This window comes from Periophthalmus magnuspinnatus, chromosome 19 (genome assembly GCF_009829125.3).
Source record: "Periophthalmus magnuspinnatus isolate fPerMag1 chromosome 19, fPerMag1.2.pri, whole genome shotgun sequence".
NCBI classification, from domain to species: domain Eukaryota; kingdom Metazoa; phylum Chordata; class Actinopteri; order Gobiiformes; family Gobiidae; genus Periophthalmus; species Periophthalmus magnuspinnatus.
In genome coordinates this window covers 4846038-4867291 of record NC_047144.1, presented here as the reverse complement: position 1 = coordinate 4867291, position 21254 = coordinate 4846038, and the positions used below count along the sequence as shown (strand labels likewise).

At 39.9% G+C, this 21254-nt stretch overlaps 1 protein-coding gene across 2 annotated transcripts in view; it reads left to right on the top strand.

Moving 5' to 3' along the window:
* The window catches only part of trrap (transformation/transcription domain-associated protein), a 70476-nt gene that overhangs the window by 36632 nt on the left and 12590 nt on the right, over positions 1 to 21254 (top strand). For both annotated transcript variants that reach the window (XM_033985377.2, XM_033985378.2), the window contains exons 48-65: positions 39 to 252; positions 410 to 589; positions 716 to 862; positions 957 to 1076; positions 2713 to 3000; positions 3066 to 3203; positions 3365 to 3477; positions 3596 to 3731; positions 6426 to 6617; positions 9422 to 9617; positions 10204 to 10322; positions 10421 to 10567; positions 11745 to 11845; positions 13442 to 13643; positions 16563 to 16724; positions 19084 to 19174; positions 19713 to 19918; positions 20947 to 21208. In XM_033985377.2, coding sequence (XP_033841268.1) covers positions 39 to 252; positions 410 to 589; positions 716 to 862; positions 957 to 1076; positions 2713 to 3000; positions 3066 to 3203; positions 3365 to 3477; positions 3596 to 3731; positions 6426 to 6617; positions 9422 to 9617; positions 10204 to 10322; positions 10421 to 10567; positions 11745 to 11845; positions 13442 to 13643; positions 16563 to 16724; positions 19084 to 19174; positions 19713 to 19918; positions 20947 to 21208 — 3014 coding nt within the window. The remainder of the gene's footprint in view (positions 1 to 38; positions 253 to 409; positions 590 to 715; positions 863 to 956; positions 1077 to 2712; positions 3001 to 3065; positions 3204 to 3364; positions 3478 to 3595; positions 3732 to 6425; positions 6618 to 9421; positions 9618 to 10203; positions 10323 to 10420; positions 10568 to 11744; positions 11846 to 13441; positions 13644 to 16562; positions 16725 to 19083; positions 19175 to 19712; positions 19919 to 20946; positions 21209 to 21254) is intronic.

Sequence of the window (21254 nt, the reverse complement as noted above, 5' to 3'; positions counted from 1 at the left end):
ATAAACATAAGCCCTCTATAATGTCTTTATTTGTTTAGGGATGAGAGTCTCTCAGGGAGTGACATAACATCCAAACTGGAGCCGGCCTTCCTCTCAGGGCTGCGCTGCTCTCAGCCCCTGATCAGAGCCAAGTTCTTTGAGGTGTTTGATGCCTCCATGAAGAGACGGGTCTATGAAAGACTACTGTACATTTGCTGCTCTCAGAACTGGGAGGCCATGGGCAGCCACTTCTGGATCAAACAGTGCATTGAGGTACACAATGGAATGTCTTTTATTATCCATTGTTATAAAATTCTGAAAATTGAGTCAAAATAAGCATGTCTATTTTAGTCAGTTTAAGGTGGCCTGCTGTCAGTCTTGTCACTGTCACTCACGGTTTGTTTTGCATCTGTGCGACTTTGTTTGCTAGCTACTGTTGGCGGTGTGTGAGCGGAACACCATCATAGGCACCAGCTGTCAGGGATCAATGCTACCTTCTATTACAAATGTCATCAACCTGGCTGACAGCCATGACCGAGCTGCCTTCGCCATGGCAACACGCATCAAGCAGGAACCACGTGAGCGGGAGAACAGCGAGACCAAGGAGGAGGTGAAGACGCAGACACAATATTTAACTAATAAATATTTTAGTTTCTGCTTTAATAACTGATACAAAAGACATATTTTTGACTGCATATAAGTAATGAACTGTTACAATGTTTTGATTTTATTTCAGGATGTAGAAATAGACATAGAGTTGGCACCGGGTGACCAGACAGCCATTCCCAAAACTAAGGAACAGGCTGAGAGAGATGCCGGAAACCAACTGCACATGCTTACCAACCGTCATGACAAGTTCCTCGACTCACTGCGCGAGGTTAAGGTATGGAAGTAAAAAATCTCAAGCTCAATAGTTTATTAAATGTCCTCTCCCATTTCTCCTATTTGGCATTATTTAAAACATTCCTTTATTGTAGACTGGGGCTCTGCTGAATGCTCTGGTCCAGCTTTGCCACATTTCCACACCATTGGCTGAGAGGAGCTGGGTTCAACTCTTCCCTCGCCTCTGGAAGATCCTCTCTGATCGCCAGCAGCACGTGAGTATTGCCTACACTAGGTGTATAGGAGCTAGCTGGCCTGAAATGTAGTATGGATTAAAATGCTGGTAGGCTTAGTCAGTCAATACATTTTTAATTGCTTTGATAGTGATTTTTTTTGTGACATTTACATGTAAAACTAAATACACTGGTAAGATTGCCAACTAGAAGAAATAGGGTTCTTTTATTGAAAATATTATACAGGTCAAAGTTATTATGAAAAACACGATTCTCTTGTCTTGATGTGTTTATCTTCACATTTTATCAGTGATGTTGGCAGTACTGTAACTAAGACCCCTGGATACCTAATTTGTGCGAGCAAATATGCAATTTGCACCTAATTAGCCATTCAGTTTTTTCTCAATATGAAAATGAGAGGCAAAAGAAAGGAAGCTGTGATGAGTGTAATGAACCAGATGCATATAGAAGATTTGGAGACTTTTTCAATGGTTTTGATTTGGATTGAAGCTGTGAAATGTTAGAAGTTCACTAATGAAAAACATTAAGCGTTGTGACTCTTATGTGACAGACTCTCATGGCTGATTAAAGTGACCATCAAATGTCAGTTTACAAGACTGTCTGGCAGAGTGGTAAATTAGTTTCATTCTTGAACCTGCTTTACATTTCTTTAAATTATTTTTGAGTATGTGAGGAGATAATCTTGCTGTCAGAAGCAGAGAGTAGAGTTTTCTGAAAAATGTGTTAGCATTTTTTAAGAAATGGAAATGATCCTAACTATGGTTGAACTATTATAAATACATTTGTAAATTTATAGTTACCGTATTTTCTGGACTATAAGTCCCTCTGGGGACCACACCAGCGAAGAAATGCATAATAATGAAGAAAAAAGAAGAAAAAAATACATAAGTCGCACTGGAATATACGTCGCTTTTTTGGGGAATTACAAAATCCAAGACCAAGAACAGACATTTTATCTTTAAAGGCAAGTTATAATAATAACAATAAAATGGAGAACAACAGGCTGAATAGCAGTACAGCAGCTGCATGAGGCATAAACAGAACTGAATACATGTCTGGTATGTTAACGTAAGATATTAACAGTTAATCAGATAACTAAAGCTTAAAAACAAACAAGTTTACCAAACTCCAAATCACTAAATCCACCTGCTTCGAGACTAGATGAAGCTCCGCTTCCGCTTGGCTGTCATACTTGTACAGAAGCCTAGAGTGCCCTCGTGCGGTTGTCAGTGTGACAATAAAGAAGATGTAAAATTATATATTTTAATAATTTCACATACAAGTCACACTCTCGGACAAACTATGAAAAAACGTGTGACTTATAGTACGGAAAATAATAATAATAATAATATAAAGTGCATATTTTAAACCTGTCGAGGAGAATTGACTGACAGACTGAAATATTAACTAACAAACTAATACAAAAGTCACATTCTGCAGAATAAGAGAGAATATTTTGCCATTTGTGCGGGAAATGAATTGCATTCATTGTGATGTGCCAATTGTGTCCATTGAAATTGCAGTTCTAATTCAAATTTTAAACCCCTAGTATTTGCCAGGAAACACTGTGGTTCTATGTAATTTCTTTCATATACTAGACTGTACTTAAGTTGCCAAACTACAGCCTACACTATTCTATACTGTTGTTGTTGTCCAGGCTCTCTCGGGGGAGATGAGTCCGTTCCTGTGCAGTGGCAGTCACCAGGCTCAGAGGGACTGTCAGCCCAGCGCCCTCAACTGTTTTGTAGAGGCCATGTCCCAATGCGTGCCTCCTATCCCTATCCGGCCCTGTGTGCTAAAATACCTAGGCAAGACTCACAACCTGTGGCTGCGCTCCACTCTGATGCTGGAGCAGCAGGCCTTTGAGAAGGGCCTGAGTATTCACAGCAAGCCCAAACAGAGCACAGAGTTCTATGAGCAGGAGAGCATCACTCCTCCACAACAGGTGAGCTGCCCTTATGATTTTCTAAACTTAACTAAACTTAACTTTATTTGTTTTGTTTTCTCAAGGAGATTTTGGACTCCTTGGCAGAACTCTACTCCCTGCTTCAGGAGGAGGACATGTGGGCTGGCCTGTGGCAAAAGAGATGCAAATTTCCTGAGACAGCCACTGCCATTGCCTATGAGCAACATGGCTTCTTTGAGCAGGTAAGGGATAGTTAACTGATGATTATAAGAAAGTTGTAAGCATTAAGAATTATCCTGTAGTTTCTCCATCTTCTATTACATGCAGAGGCAATAGTTTTTTTCTTGCTGTACTAAAATATTTAAATCCCAGCTTAATTTTGTCCTAAAAATATTCTGTTTAGGCTCAGGAAAGCTATGAAAAAGCAATGGAGAAGGCTAGAAAAGAGCATGAGAGGAGCAACGTGTCACCCGCCATATTCCCTGAGTACCAGCTCTGGGAGGACCACTGGATACGGTAATTTATATCATAAAAAAGACCAAATGCTAATTTAGTAACATTCTGCATGCACAGTATACCACACATTGCTTTTAAACTCATCCTAGCATTTTATATCTCTGCTTTTTATGTTTAGCTGTTCTAAGGAATTGAACCAGTGGGAGCCATTGACAGAATATGGACAATCTAAAGGACACTCCAACCCTTATCTAGTGCTGGAGTGTGCCTGGAGAGTTTCCAATTGGGCTGCCATGAAGGAAGCTCTGGTACAGGTGAGTAGTGCCCAGTCATCAGATATGGAGGTACGGATGTCTGATCACCATTTACACTCTCCAGGAAGCTATAACTCTTAATGGGGAAAAAGAAAATATAGGCACAAGTTTTTAGACTCTGTGGAGCCTGGCGAGGCAAAGAATGGACTATATATTAAATCGCAGTGTTCCAGTACAGTGCTGTATATTAAGCCTTAGTCCCATGTCACTGTAAAGTATTGTAACTTGATATGGGAATTCTACTTGTAGTCTCTTGTGGTACTTCCCCCAGGAGAATAAGACAAGGGACCATAAAACTGAAGAAATGCAGTTCAGCTGTTTGTTCTGTTAATTTATTGGCCTCATGTTTCTTAAAACAAAGTGTGGACTGGTGGGCGGCCTGTGATAGCACCTGACGTATAACAAATAACTCCTGCTTTGCTCTTTCAAGGAGACTTGGAACCAATCCATTGAGCCATTCTGTCCTAAGGTGACACCTAATTAAATTGTCTGGACGGCCACACCACAAGTCCCTTTATCCCAGCTTCAGTCCTCTACTCCTCTATCCAGCCATTTCTCTTCTTTTGTCGAATACTTCCACAACTTCAGAAAGACTTTACTTTGTTCGAACTACCAACATTATTTTCATTTAGACTACTGCTGCTGAATATTACATATTTTCTGCTAGTTTAGTTTACACCAAAAATAGACTGAAAAAACATACATTCTTACTGTGGGCTTGCATGTCCACAAAGCTGACTTTTTTTTGGCCTGGAGGAGGGCCTCCACCTTCTTGTTTCGATGGAAGTGTTTATTATTTGGATAAAATATATATCCACACTAGAGCTTAGAGCCTGTGGAGAAAGTGCCACCTTTGGATAGTTTTGACTATTGCAGATTCCAAAACTCAATGTTTTGGAGCAAATCCTCTTCATTACAGGCGGTTCTTAAAAATTTACTCTAAGAAAACCTAATCAGTTTTTCTTGCTGTTTAAACTTTTTTGATAATGTGGATAATTCCTTCAGATTTTCTCAGTAGTGTGTAGAGCCCCCTCTCCTAGCCTTGCCCCCACAGCTCCAGTTTTAGCGGCTAATATTTACGACAGCTGTGCGCGTGAGCAATTACCAGGCATCTGCTGCAGGGTGATTTGTTTTATGGTGAGGAGAAGAGTGAGGGTTTCTGTTTTCCCGAATGCACACTGCCTGCCCCCTCCGCACGCACGCGCGCACACACACACACACGCACACACAGGCACGCAGCCACAGTCTAGTGCCGAAGTCCAAATGTCCCCCGCTTTCAATTAAAGCTGCCTCTTGATAAGGGCGGTCCTGTCTCGAGGATATTCATCAAGTGTCAGGTCTGATAAATGTGCTCTGACCGATCACTGTAATTTTCTCCAACATTGGGCGACACAAATACACACCTGTGCGTTTGCTCTCACATTCTATTTTCATTCCCATTCTTTCTCCCTTTTCCATGACTTCATGAAGCAAACGAGAAAAGTTGTGGGCATTTTAACACCTCATTTAGTACATTTCTGTGATTTAACGTTGTACAGTCAATTCATTTTTTTATGCAATACTTGAAAATAAGACATTTACACCTTTGGCACTTACCTGTATGACTGTTATATTGAAAAAAAAAAAAAAAAGTATCATTTTTGGGATGATCCTAATTACAAAATTCAGATAAAATAGTTGCATTTAATCAGAAATGTGCTAAAACATACCTTCACATGAATTGGTTGAATATGGCACAAGATGTGAATGATATTGATGACAAAAATGCAGAAAAATCTGTTCTGTTATATATAGTTTTATTGTGGACATACTACATTTTCTGACTTTGAATATTTCCTAAATTGAGATCTTAACAACTTAACTACTTACTTTAATCACAGTAGTAGCATTTTTTCACAGTGTTTTTTAAATGACTTTTAGCATGGATCCAGATTTAGATTTGTAGTGTTATGTGTGATCCGTATTTTTCTTGAGTGGACAGCAGAAACGCATTGATATGACTGCTCCCTGGGCTATTGTTTGTGTGGCGTTAATGCACTCTGAGTTTTAATCAATAGCTGGGCCTTTTCCACTTTCCGCCTCTGTGTCAGACTCGTCAGCCTGATTAGTCATTAGCACAAAAGTCCTGTTGAAGCCATTCACAAAATGAGCAGGGAAACAGTTCTGCACTGTATTTATCTGGGTACTAAATTATGCACAAAGTGTCATAGTCCCTCTCCCCTTGGATGTTTTAATTTAATTAGAACAGCGCCGCCCAAGACGATAATAAAGAGTGTTTGTTGTTGTGCTGCGCATTTGATTATCTAGGACAAATACTGTACGATAAAACTGGATAGAGGGAGTATTGGGCTAACTAAAACTGAACATCACAAAACACATTTTTTCACCATATGTTAATCACACTATTAATAGATATTGATGAAGCTGGAGTACCTGACTTTTTCTTAAAAATAAGAGTGAATTTACTAGAGTATTCTGTTAAAGCCTCACTTTTCCACCCTATATGAATTTGGTCTGCTAAAAATATCATGTTTAACTTGTGATTAATGTATTTTCATGTCATTTAAAAACCTGTATACTATGTAAATGTTCATTTCTATAGTGCGTTTCACTGTTAAATAAATCCAGAATAAGGTTGAGTAAATTCCCATCATTTGACTCATAACTCATTCTGATTTCCTTATTGTGTTTCAGGTGGAGCTGAGCTGTCCCAAAGAGATGGCCTGGAAGGTGAACATGCACCGCGGGTACCTGGCCATCTGTCACCCAGAGGAGCAGCAGCTCAATTTCATCGAGCGCCTGGTGGAAATGGCCTCTAGCCTGGCCATCCGCGAATGGCGAAGACTACCTCACATTGTGTCACATGTGCACACTCCACTGCTGCAGGTGAGCTCATAATAGGCCTCAAATGAACCCGAAAAACATTTACATTTTTTTACAATTGTATTTTATCAAAACGTATCAATATCAGTTTTAATTTCTTTTTTGCATGTTTATACTTGTTCCTAGATGTGGGAGATGTATCCAAAATTTGTTGTTTTGGGGAATTGGCGAAATTAGAATATTGTGTGTATTGCCTATAATTAAATCTATTGAAAATCACTTCAAGAGACTGAAACATCTAGTGTAATCTTCCAGATAAGGTTATAAAGTGATATTTCTACACATTGATATTTCTAATGAATTTTATAGATCATTCACATTTTTGTGCTTGACTTGAACTTCAACCCAGACATTTTAGCACATTCCTGATGCATTGTCAAACTATCTTCTGAATATCTTTTTCTAAATAATGCAAATAATTATCAAGATAGATTTTTTTATGTCAATATCGCCCACCTCTACATGCCCTTTCCATTTAAAACTTGAGATTGTAATGAAAGCTTATTTATAACTATACAGTGCTGCTGGCCTTTTTGTGATAAGCTCTATATTGTGAGATCCATGTCAAGAGATCATCAACCACCTGGAGACACTGCCTTGTTGAGTCCTCAGATAGCTGCCTTTATCTACTCTCTCTTCCAAAACTCATTTTGTAAAATTGAGATAGATTATTTAAAAAAAAGAAACATCTAAAATATTTTAAGCCTCTTTGGTTCCACAATGAGAGATTACATTGGACCGGAACAATGATTAAAAGTGCATAAAAAAAGAAGACAGGTGATGGGAATTAAAAAGGTGATGAGTTAACACAATGGGGAAGAGTACAAGTGGAGACGAAGAAGAGAAGAAGAGAATACAGAGTTAGTTTAGAACGGCTGTAATTACTTTGCCCGCCATCAGATACCATTTGATTAAATACCTGGCGCAGAATTACATTTACATGATGAATGGGACTCTCTGAATGAAGGTTAGAAATGGGCTATCAGCTGATATGAACAGATAATTGTGAAAAATATTGCATTGTCTAATTTATTTTGTTTCGGGAGTACTTCCATATAATACATTTGCTACATTTATCTTTCCATTTAAATTGTGTTCGCTTATTTGTGAGTTTCGCTCTTACATATGTGCTGTCCAATTATTTACCCTAGCAGAGGGAAAACAAGCTATTTATTCCCCTGGCCAGCCAAGCGCCGTGTTGTAAATCTCTATTCCAGACTCTATAACTGCCATTCACAACTCCATAAGCTACAGTGAATGGGAATTTTCGCCAATACAGTGAGGTTCACATATACTAGAAATCAAGTTATTATAAGGTCCCAGCTCCCAAGTCTCCAAATGACTATCTATGGATTATCAGCCCCAATATTGATCAGTGGGACGGAGATTAATATTGATTGATGAGCGGTCATAATGGAATGATTGATTCTATGTTTGCAGAGAGGCTTTAGAACAATCGATAAGTCTTCTTTTCACACAATGAGACTGAGCCCTCACTTATCAATTTCACATTTTTACCCCATTCCTGGAACATTTACAGTGACAGATCTAGGGTGGATTTTGATTACCTATAGAAGCAATCTTGAGAGTCTTAGATTTTTGAGCTAATATTTGAATGGGCCTAAAATGACCTGCTTTTTTCCAACAAAATCAAAATAATCTAGTCTTGTCACGTGTTTACCAAGTTTGGATAAATATGCATAAGAAAAGGACTTCTGACAGAAAATGCCTACCACAAGCAAAACTACACATGAAAAAAGAGGCAAATTGCTTTCTGGTCCAGCAAGAATAGCAATACTGAAATATATGTTCAGAATTGATTGATCTGTAGCACACGAGGACACTTCAATTTTTTGCATTATAATTCTCTCCACATCTGATGATGGTAAAGATCTACTGTAATAAGATGTTAGAAAGCTTTATTTTGAGGGACTGTGTCAGAGAAGTGCTGGTATACTGTTCTTTAAGCTAACTTACTTTGGGCACTCTGATCCATCTAATCTGTGAAGATTTTCTGCTTTTAGGATGCAGAGTTTAAACCTGAAGTCACTGACCTGCTGACACTGTTTTTTGTTGTTGTTTTGCTTTGTTTTTTATCCTTAATCCAACCAACTAGACCTTTCATTGACTCCTTTTTGTTACAAAAACAGAGATGACAATATACTTAACAGCAAGGCTATGACATAACATTTATTTTTCGTGCTCTGATCCTATGGTTATGGCTTGACTTAATTTCAATTGATATTATATTGTATTAAATTGTGTCAAAATTCAGAGGCCAGTGAAAGTTCAGAATCACGTGTAACTGGTATAATACCAAACGGAAGTTGCATATGTAAGTACAGTTCTATAAATCCCTGCACATATGCAAACGGGACATTCAGTGCTTTCAGCACCGCCCTCTGCTGGTCAGAAAGGATGAAATGGAACAGATTTGACATGTTGTATACTTTTGTTTTTATTCTCTAACAAAACTAGTAAGATTAAGTGTCGCTGCTATGCCAGGTCTGGACCAAGATTTTGAAGCGGGCTGCCAGCTATACCAAACAAGTCCAAAAAACACACAATTCTAACTGTAAACACAAATGTCGCTTTTGGCTAGGGGAGATTGACTAATATTGGCTTTGGATACTAAATCTTGTGTGAGAATGGTGAATTTTTGCCAGTCTATGTTAGGAAGTGGTATCCTTCCGACAACCACTGTGAACCAACCAGTTTCAAGCCCAAAGTGGCAAATTAGAAAATATTTTTAAAAGTCTATTAAAACCAGAAACACTAAGAACATTTGCATTTGTAATCCCCTCCAGGCTGCACAACAGATCATCGAGCTCCAGGAAGCCGCCCAAATCAATGCCGGACTCCAGCCAACTAACTTGGGCCGCAACACCAGCCTCCATGACATGAAAACTGTGGTGAAGACCTGGAGGAACCGCCTGCCCATAGTGTCCGACGACCTGTCACACTGGAGCAGTATCTTCATGTGGCGCCAGCATCATTACCAAGGTAACACTCTCCACAGCCCTACCACACCTGTTGACTTTGTATTGACTTTCATGCAGTCTTAACCTGTGCTGAAAGGGACAGTTGTACAATGTCCTGTCATATAACATTGTCAAAGCTTCTGAAGCTCCGTGCTGCTAGTTCTTGGAAGATGTCTTTTTTAGAGGCTAGAACACCTACTGGGTCTCTGCATTTTCAAATGTCAACTCTTTTCTCCCTGTAGAATAAACCATACATAGCCACACACACATTCAAACTTTTTTTTAACTTCATTCGTTCCCACTGTGGCTTTGAAGCTATTCTGGATGACCAGCATGGCAAAATGTGTTGTTTCAAGTTGATTCATGCTGTGAACCGCAGATATGATGATACTTAGATAAAGTTGCGTTCATTCACACAGCAGCCCTTCAAACTTAAAGTGAATTTTTCTTGATGGAAATTATTGCCATGGTCCATTTACTGTTCAATACCTGCTGCCCTCCCCTGTGTTATAATGACAGGGCTGTCACAGAGGTAGAGGATTGACAAATTAATCTCGTTATGCTCTGTTTGTCAGATTGAGTCATTTTTGTCTCCCCTTTCTCTACAGCAATAGTGACTGCATATGAGACCAACACACAACATGATCCCAATAACAACAATGCGATGTTGGGAGTACATGCGTCAGCCTCTGCTATCATTCAGTATGGCAAAATTGGTCGTAAACAGGTACAGAGATCAATTGACATTCTCAATAGTAACTCTCATGAATTGTGTTATGTTATTATGTTATATTTCATTTATATATGTTTTTTTTTTTTAAATAGGGATTGGTAAATGTAGCACTGGACATCCTGAGCCGTATCCACACAATCCCTACAGTGCCCATTGTGGACTGCTTTCAGAAGATCAGACAGCAGGTCAAATGCTACTTGCAGTTAGCAGGAGTCATGGGCAAGAATGAGTGTATGCAGGTAAGGCTCTAGTTTGCTTAGGACAGTATGGTGATATATGGTGTATGTTTAAGTTGTCTAATTTACTCTTAACTATTAATAGCCAAATTTGAAGTTTGCATCATTTCTTGACCATTGCAAGATGGGGTCAATACTATGGTTGTCAAAAAATTAATAATCAGATAATAAAAGATACTAAAAGTAGTAACAAAACTAGACACACTTTTGAGCAGACATTGATACTAAAAGTCTTTACAGGAAAAAATTTAACCTTTCATAAATAGCTTTAGAATGATCTTGAGCTGTGTCAGGACATAGAAGTGTAAGACCGCATAGACTAGTATACGCCCATGGACCTGGATGACTGCGGGATTACACAAATATAAGACTAATAATATTTGGTAAAAGAAAGTACTATTGTTTAATGTTGAAAATTGCATTCTATTGTCTATCATGATATCTGAACTGAGTATTGAGTCTATTCCTATGTAATGAAATCGAGTTCGAAATTTCATTATCATGACAACGCTAGTCACTACTATGAAGGTAAACTGCAAATTCACACACTTTTTGTAGCATATCCAAGATATATATTTTTAGTCAAACGAAAACAAAAAGGTGAATCTAGTTGACCATGATTGTGGCAATTAAAATATGCTTGGTTAACATGAATACAATTGACTAAGGAAAGTACTAAAAGTGTCCAAAGTGGCTTTAGGAGATAGCAGTAAGACTTAGTGAGCAGTGTAACTATGGAGATGTTCCTTAAGCCTATGAAGTGCCCTGATTAATAGAAGTGGTTCAGCACACCACAAGTCATTAAAAGTGCCAGTAGACACTCCTCTCCCTCTCTCTCTCCCTCTCTTGCTTTCTCACACTTTCTCACCTCTATCTCATCTCCTCTGGCTCTCTCTGCCCCCCACTCGTCCCCTCCACATCCTCACCCCTCCTCTCCCCCTTCTCTCCCTCTGCACATCGTTTGTCACAGCTGCACATGGGGGACACCTAATCAGAGCCTCACCATAATGGAAGTCTAGTTCCCCTAACGCCTCTTTTTCTTATTTCTTAATGAACACTGCGCCATTTGTTTGTTTTTCACCTGTGATTATTGCCCTGTCTCGACACCAAATATCTCCTAACTTATTTTCAAAGTTTATTTGTCACTAATTAAGTTCAAAATTGACTGTTGCCTTTTTAGGGATTGGAAGTGATTGAGTCAACTAATTTGAAATATTTCACCAAAGAGATGACAGCTGAGTTCTACGCACTCAAGGGCATGTTTTTGGCTCAGATCAACAAGTAAGTCTTTGATATTACAATGTCACCATTTAACCTATTTTAAAAAAAACCACAAAGTTTGTCCCGAGTCTCTTCATTATCACTTGCCTTTTATACATGATTATATTGTCACTACATTGCATTTAAAATCTTGCCACTAGCAGAGCATTCAGAGATTTAGTTGACATCTCTTTAGAAGTGAATACTCTTGTAGTTTGTCAACAATTTGTTAGGCATTTACCTGCAGGGGTTGCCCATAGAGCAAATAGCTATGACCTTGCAGCTTGACTAGGCTGTGTATATCCACTCTGCCCCCATCTCGTCATATCCAACATGACACTGCGTCCTCAGGGTGGGAAGATGAATTGCGGGTGCCTTATTAAATGTATATGCAGCTCAATAATTAACTCCAGGCAATTTACTGGGAATCTCCGGGATCAGCAGAAGTTGCCTCCACCTCGGCAGGGTTTTTATTGCCGTCATTAAAGTTCCCCTGTACGTCGGGGGGAGAATTAACGGCAGAGCAGGGGGCCAGAGAGGGGCTATAAGTGCGCGCGGTAGTGCTGGGGATTTTTGGGATCATTCAATTAAACGGCTGTCGGAGGTTTTGACAGTCTACCGGGTGCCGCTGCTGCTACCGCTCCTATCGGCTCGACTGGTAGCAAAAGTAGCCGAGGCAACCCTATTAAGTATTACTGAGGGGTCTACGGCTCTTGCTCCCATAGCAATCAAGCTCCCATTTCTTCATCACATGCCAAAATGCCTTTTATAATGGCACATTTTAATTGATTGACTTGGGAGACATTTTACTTGCAGTGTATGGGAGAGCAGTCTTGGGAGTGGTCCTAATGTGGAAGTATATAAAAGTCCTGTTTTTTTTCATTGACGCACCTCTCTTTTTGTTTTGAATGCGAGGTGAACGTTCCAGGGTGCCACTCGTATCTTATTTTCTGTAAAACAAAAAAAAAAAAGATTCTTCAAATGTGAAAATAGCTGATGGTTCAGAATTTATTGCCTTGTCAGCGTAAATGAGGCAAAGAAACCCATGTCTCCTGCCACCACTTACCTGTCTATTTCCTCCCACTATGTTACAATTTCTAAATCCAAAAGTGTAAGAATTGCTTTGCCGAGGTTAAAAAAAAATATCCCAAAGATTTTCAAGTTTATCCCCTCGAAGGTTTCTTTAAGCTCCTGCAGTGCTCTTCACGCTCAGAGTATTTGTGTACAGATAAATATAGCTATTCCCATTTTTTTTAACCTTGCTGTGGCGCTGTCAGTTCAGATGAAATGAGAAGATGTTAAGCTCATACGCCATGTCAGATGGTATTAAATGAATTGATCTGCGCAGTATGATAGGGCGGGTTCAAATCATATTACTTTACAACAAAATGGCTGATCCCTTGGTGACATTTATTCATAGTGGATTAAATGCTTTCTCGAGGGGCTTGAACACCACAGTAATGAAATGTGGTGCTTGTTGATGTTTAGTGCATAATTTCCAAAATTATCATCATCTGTTTCTCACGCTTGTGATCCTCCTCCTCCTCTCTGTTGTCCTGTACTGTAATGTCTCCCCCATTATACCTTTTAGTCTCACATTTATTATTGTGGCCACAGGTCAGAGGAGGCGAACAAGGCCTTCTCCGCAGCTGTGCAGATGCATGATGTCCTGGTGAAGGCCTGGGCCATGTGGGGAGATTATTTGGAAAATATCTTTGTCAAAGATCGACAGCTACACCTGGGTGTGTCAGCCATCACCTGCTACCTCCACGCCTGTCGCCACCAGAATGAGAGCAAGTCACGCAAGTACTTGGCCAAGGTGAGGTTAAAACCAAAGTGTTTATTATGGTTTATTATGGTTTATTGTGAGTTAAAAATGACACACGTATCTGCCCAGTAAAAGTATGTCACAGGGACAGTCTGTTTTGATGGTGACGAATCTGAGGTTTCCATAACTAGTTATTAGGTGTCACCAAATCATTATAAGGCCAAGTGTTCTACCAACTCCAACCACGCTGGATCATTAAAAGAACAAATTACACTAAAGGTATTTGTTACTCAGCAATTACCGGTATGTCTTGGAACCAAGAACCTCATGTACTTGAGCGAGTTCAATAATTATTCTATTCTATTATTTTTATTTTGCTATTTACCATATTTTCCACACTATAAGGTGCACCTTCAATGAATGGCCTATTTTAAAACAGTTTTCATATATAGGGCGCACCGCATTATAAGGCGCATAGAATATAAGCTACTGTAGTAGCTGGGGTTGTGTTATGCATCCACGAGATGGAGCAGCGCTAAAGGGAATGTCAACAAAACCGATAAGTGAGTCAGTCAAACTTTATTAATAGAATATAAAAAAAATTTTCTGAAAACTTCGTTCACTCACAAAACAAGTTAATGCATTCACAATATAGTAACTCTCGAAATAGTGCAAAGCAGTAACAATAACTCAACATTGTCCAAACGTTAATGTCCATATTCACAATATCTCCCAGCCTTGTTTAGTTGTAAACATGTAAAAGAAACACGTAAAGCCTCACTTTTTCAGTTCATTCCTCATTCACAAATCCCTCGAATTCTTCCTCTTCAGTGTCTGAGTTGAACAGTTGGGCGAGCTCGACATTCAAAGTGCCCGATTCCGTCTCGTCAAAATCACCATTATCCGTGTCGCTGCTGTTGTCTGGCAGTTCAGTGACAATTCCTGCGTGAAAAGCTCGGACGTCAGCTCGGATCACAGTTGAGACTGATATATCAGCCCAGGCATCCGCAATCCATTGGCAGATTGTGGCGTATGTCGCCCGGTGCTGACTCCTCGTTATTACTGCTATTACTTTGGCGACGCCTCCTGACTACGGGTGTCATAATTGACCAATATTGATCCATATATAAGGCGCATCGGATTATAAGGCGCACTGTGGGTTTTTGAGAAAATTAAAGGCTTTTAGGTGCGCCTTATTGTGCGGAAAATACGGTACTATTATTTTATACTGTGTGCTAAGAGGCAGTATAGTATAGAAAGCCACCTTACCAGCATCAGTTAGTAACCTGTATTCGGTACCACTCGCTCCATCTTAGTTTCCTCTTCCTCACAGGGTCACTGTTGATTCCTCAGTGCCTTGGCCCCATTCACTTCATACATTATTGTTGCTGAGGAGAAGGAAAGGCCATCTTTTCTCCTTCTGTCTGCCATTCCCAAACACACAGTTGTAATTTGATCGATTAGTGTGCGGCGGTGGTCTGTGGACGGGTTCCCACGCCGAATCAATGGTGGAGTGAAGGCCGTCCGCTGGCAGAGAGGTTAACAGACTAATGGCCTCCCTTGACGCCACTATCTCACGACCCTTCGCATGCCCTGACCTTTTTGCTGCAGTTACTGTGATGCAACTGTACCTCCCATTTCAGTAAGACTGCTGGGGGTAAAGGAGCGCTGTGTCCTAACAAGCACTTCACCATTTTACCCAGACACTTCTATAAATAGGTGTTTCATCTGTGGCCTTGAGAGCACCTGAAAACCCAGCACCAGTGTTTTATAATTGAAGATCAGTATTCACCAGGGCTACTGTTCTATTCTATCTGTTCTATTTCAGTTCTATTTGTTGATGGTCTTTTCTCTTTAACAGTAGTACAGGGAATTGTGCAGTGTTTTATTTAAGCTGAAATGTAAAAGCCAAAGTTAAATCTGTCAACTGGACAAAGAGTTGTAGGAGTGAAAACGTGTCGTTGCTCATTCAAGCTGCTTCTTCAGTTCTGGTCAGATAAATGGTGGACACTGCCTTATATCTATCTGAAGGGAGGAGTTAACTACACTGAACAAACAGTTAACAACTGTAAACAGCTATTGTTTACAGATTCTGTTTACAGGCTAGATCTACAGAAATGGACTCTCTACATTCTAAATCTCTCAGAATCCACACTCAAATAATTGATGTTAAGTTGGCAAGCATGTCTCTATTATTATTTTTTATTTTTAAAAATTTTTAGTAGATCTGTTTCTATTATTGGAAGCGCTGTATGAAGCATCTATAGTTGTGGCTTCTACAGGAGTCATGTAATTAAACTACGTGTTTGGAATACAACAGAATAGGTGCTAAAAAGTTCTCTTGAATTCAATTGATAACATTTTGTACATTGTTTTCTTAAAAATATAGCTACTGGATGATAGAGAATATAGAAGCATGTAATAAATTGGACAGGTGTCGACATGAGCCATGGTACGTTCTAATATCCACAGTCACTGGTACTACATCCCAATTAGATCGCAAAAGAAAAAAATCAATTCTGTCAACTGGACAAATGTTTTTAGGCTGGGCAAGTTTTTGCACTCAAACTTTTGTCCACTTGTCAGAATTGAATTTTTCTTTTCCTATGGATCATACCTAGATATCTGAGGGATTACACAGACATCTCAATTAGATGTTTTGGTGAACTCTATTACTGTGCCGCCAAGCTAGTTTGGCACTGCAGTGTCCTGATGGATGAAATGAGATGACCAGTCATTATCAGTAATTATACGCAATCTGTGTAGCCTGGTTTGGCCCGCTGCTAGAAACCTGCAGGGTTGAATTGGGTTAATATCTTCCTCATAATGGAGAGGCACAGACAAGTGGAATGTAACTGTTACGTTTGCCAAGATGCACCTTATATCTATTCTTATCTTAAATAATGTGTTTTATGTGTATTTATCAATATCATTGTCTTTTTTGTCTAACCACTTTTTTGTGCTCCACAGGTGTTATGGCTATTAAGCTTCGATGACAAGAACACCCTGGCAGATGCTGTGGATAAATACTGCATTGGAGTCCCGCCCATTCAGTGGCTGGCCTGGATCCCACAGCTCCTCACCTGTTTAGTGGGTTCAGAAGGAAAACCTCTGCTCAATCTGATCAGTCAGGTATGGTTATTAAAACTTTCTGTATCCAATTTTATAGTCTATAAGTCTAATTGCATTAACCGCTCATCTTTTATTCGGCTATAATTTCAGTAAAGTGCACCTGTCTGGCATGCGTCACTAATCAGCATAAATGAATAGCCTTCTTCTTGCCTTCTATTTACCAAATGAAACACTCTGATTCTCTCCTATCCCCTTCCCAGCTCTTTATTGGAGTTTTCACAAGGCTCAGCCGAATTGGTTTTTAAATTATTTGTTCAAGAAATGATTATAAAGTTAATATTGTATGCATCCACACTGCAGGAACCGAGCTAGTAATTAAACCAAGGACTAATTTGCTTTGCCTAATGGAGTATTATTTCCACACAATTTGAAGAGGGTGATCTTCAAAGAGTAGTCTGCTGTGACAAACCGCCTTCCTCTGCAAAGACCACTATTGTACTGAGGCTCTGCAGAGCTGGATATGGAGAGAGTAGAAATCTTTTAACATAAGGAGGCAAGGGAAGAATACAGTACTCAGAAAAATAAAAAAAATTGAAAATGTTTTAAAAATGAAATATTTTATGATCAAATTAAATGTTTTCTATATAGACACACACAAAAGTGTAAGTAATTAAATATAGAACAACAATGCTATGGATATTTAAAGATGGGGAATTATGCAACAACAACTTCACAAACCTGATGTAATGTGCAATAGTTTCATTAGCTGTATCCTCATCGAATGTGTTGTGATAGTTTTCTAAAGGGGCTTCTCTTTATGACTCTCTTCTCTTTATGGAGGGCGAAGGGAAGGGAGACTCAAAGCTTCAAAAACAAAATTGAAACTTATAAAACATGTTCATAAAATTTAGCATGGTGATCTAAATATGTCACATGTTAGCAGTAAATACCCCATAGAAATAAAATACCTCCTCTTTTAAAGTTAATGGTACTGTTGATTAAAAAATTAAACTTCTGACCATCACTGTATGTAAAAGAAAAACAGAATCAGATTCCCATTTACAGATAGGCCACCTTAAGTTGTTTTGTATCTTATCTACCCTTGTTTCCCTGTATATGTCTAATTGGGACTTGCTTCCATTCCTAACTATGAACGTATGAGCCAGCGATGAAAGTGACATTTTCAGGCCATCCATCCTCTCCCCTTCATTTTTGTGCTAATTAAGCCATACTTGTTTCACCGCACTTGCATGCACTTGCTTAGCTGTGCTGCTTACATTAATGTACCCCAAAAAGCAGCCCAGGATATTTATAATCACTTTGTACTTCTAACACTAATATTTAAGAATCCACTACTTATTTTAAAATGAAGTCTTTTTTTTCTCCCAACCCTTTTACGTAAAGGGTAGAGCCACATTTCGATGCATGGCAGGGTTTCTCTCCTTTTCTGGCCTTGAATTATTTAGTGCTTCTCTGTGGCGGCGGGATGTTTAAAAAACGTATCCTGAAATATTGATGAAGGTGCACAGAAGAGCGCCCGGGGAACGACGGCAAGATGAATCAGAAGTTAACACACAATCTTCACCACCTCCGTGTTGACGTTCGGACACCTCTCTCCCCTCTCCTTGTCTAGCGCTTGCCCTCTCCCCCTTCTCTCTCCCTCTCTCTCTCCATTGCTTTCTATGTCCCTCTATCTTGTTCTCTCAAGACACTTTTTTTCCCATTACCATGCTGATCTTTGGTGGATTCGCTTCCTCTTTGCCTTTTATTCCTCTTTCATCTTTAATGTGGCTTTTAGTTTTCGCTTAAAATTACAATTTCCAGTTACCTCTGAATCCAGTGACTTGCTATTGCATAAGGCTTTTTTCCTATAACTAAAGGTATTCAATAAGGGATGGGTTTGTATGTTCAAATTGTGTTTAATTATGGCAAATGGAATTGACACTTACATTTTCAGGTCAATTTTAATTACAATGTTTTTTTAAAACAGGCCTTCTTACACAGACATTCCTTCATAACTTTTGTACAGTATCAGATTTCACCCTTTATCAGAGTCTGCGGACTTTTTGGGTAACTTCAAACCTGACTTCAACCGTTAAGCCCCCCCAGTGATCCTTGTGACTTCTGGTGAAAAGTCTTGAGGGCACTTTCATCATCAGTCACATTCAGTAAAGTAATTCAGCCATGACATGTTTTAAACTCGCCTCAGTCCCTGGACTCAAAGCTTCAAACATGGAGTCTGTTTGAGCCCAGGTCTTTGGCTGTATCACAGAAATCTCTCTCTTTTTGCCTCTGTCTCTCTCTCCTTACCTCTCTCTCTCTCTCTCTCTCTCTCTCTGTTGCCTCTCACTACTCCCCCTTTTGCACTCCTGAGGGGAAGTCTTTGAAATGTAATCGGTGACCCTCTTTTATCTGCTAGGTGGGACGAGTGTACCCCCAGGCGGTGTACTTCCCCATACGCACTCTGTACCTGACGCTGAAGATTGAGCAGAGGGAGCGCTACAAGAGTGGTGAGTAAATATGACGGCATGGACAGGTTGATTCTTGACCGTTCTCTAAAATAACAAATCTTTTTCTTTGTTGTTTAAGGGTTAAAATGTTCAAAACCAACTCTACTAGAATCCATGCACCTTCTTTTATTTTCCGTAGAACACCTAAACTGTTGTAGCTTTTCTGTGTAGAGAGCTCATTTACCAATACAACATCGTAAGCTCCAAGGTTAATAATAATATAATGCTAAAAAAAATAAAGTTAGCCCAGTTTCAGTTTCATTCTGTAAATGGTGAATGACTCGTTGGAGGTGAGAATTATTTAAAACAAAAGGCTTCAATATTTGATTCATTGTGCAGTTGGGATTTGGGGAACTTTTGCACATCACTCCCTCTACACTCAATTAATTTGATTTTCTTGAATTTCCATCTATTGGAAGCTGCTTTAATATATTATAATTTAAATGTATTCAGTGCATATTTATGTGAAGCATTCAAAGTGTTCTTCTCAGTATACTCCCTATGTGCTAATGCCTTGTCCTTACCCGCTCTTTTTCAGATGCCTCTGGGCAGCAGCAGCCAAGTTCGGTGGGAGCTCAGCCCCACACCGGAGGCTCTGACCCTGGGCCCATCAGAGCCACGGCCCCCATGTGGCGCTGCAGCCGCATTATGCACATGCAGAGGGAGCTGCACCCCACCCTGCTCTCCTCTCTGGAGGGCATTGTGGACCAGATGGTGTGGTTCAGGGAGAACTGGCATGAAGAGGTGAGGGGACACAGTCGTTGTCCTGGTGTGTGCACTTAACATGGGGAGACAATAATACATTGGCCATGTGGGTTTACGCATCTATGTGTGTCTGAAACCACGTACAAATCACGGAGGTGTGTGTGAGGCCACCTTCTGTCCACATGACCAGTGCTGGCACAGCCTGTCTGCCCTGTACATCTGTGCAAGTTAAAATACTTTCTCTGTGAATAGCATTATTTAGTCCATGTGAATACAAGCAATCAGTCTTATTCTGACTACAGTGAGCCAGGTGTCTGAATTTTAATTTACACCTGAATAGGAGAGGATCATGGTGAAACTAAATCTGAGCTGAATTACCTCTATTGTATTTGACAGCTCTTGTTTCATCTTGGTGAGAATTAGGCCTGACATTCTCATTTAGGCAGGTGCTTCAGATAGTTTTAGCCAGGCTCTGCAGTCTCTCACAGTGTAACTCTGAGACTGTGGGTGGAAGGAAACTGGCTGAAATGGAGGCAGCGCGAGGCGAAAACCCGACAGCTGATGGATGGGTGCGGTGAGCGTGTAGGATGGGCCCAGGGATTAAGCTCCTGGAGTTTGTTGGTGTGTGTGAGACTCTGTGATTATCTGTGATAGTTGGGGCCACTCTCAGCAGCTGCAGGCTCTATGCTCCGTTCCACTGGGCAGACAAGGCCAGGCGCACACTGGGTCTTTATCTTTTTCCATTTCTCATCAAGCACAGTACAGGCTATAGGTAGTACTGACAGTATTTTACATTAACACTAATATGGCATGACAGGCCTTATGTTTCAAAACATCTTTTCAAAACCATATAATGTTTTGTATTTTTCCTTTCCTTTGATTCATTAATACATCATGTAAACAAACATCATTCATGAACATGTGATCGACCTTGCTAGAATATTCTTATCCTTTACCGTTGATTAACTATTATTTAATTAATACCATCACAATTAATACAAGCCACAACAAAAATTCAACATTTAAATAAATATGCCCCTCTGCTCTTTTTTTTCCTTCTTCTACAGGTTTTGAGGCAGCTTCAGCAAGGCCTGGCTAAGTGCTACTCTGTCGCCTTTGAGAAAAGCGGAGCAGTGTCTGACGCCAAGATCACGCCGCACACACTGAACTTTGTGAAGAAGCTGGTGAGCACTTTCGGCGTTGGCCTAGAGAACGTGTCCAACGTGTCCACCATGTTCTCCAGCGCCGCATCTGAGTCACTAGCACGACGTGCCCAGGCAACTGCACAGGACCCAGTCTTCCAGAAGATGAAGGGACAATTCACTACAGGTTAGTTACTGATTTTGATTATGACAGTATAGATGTTAATGTACTA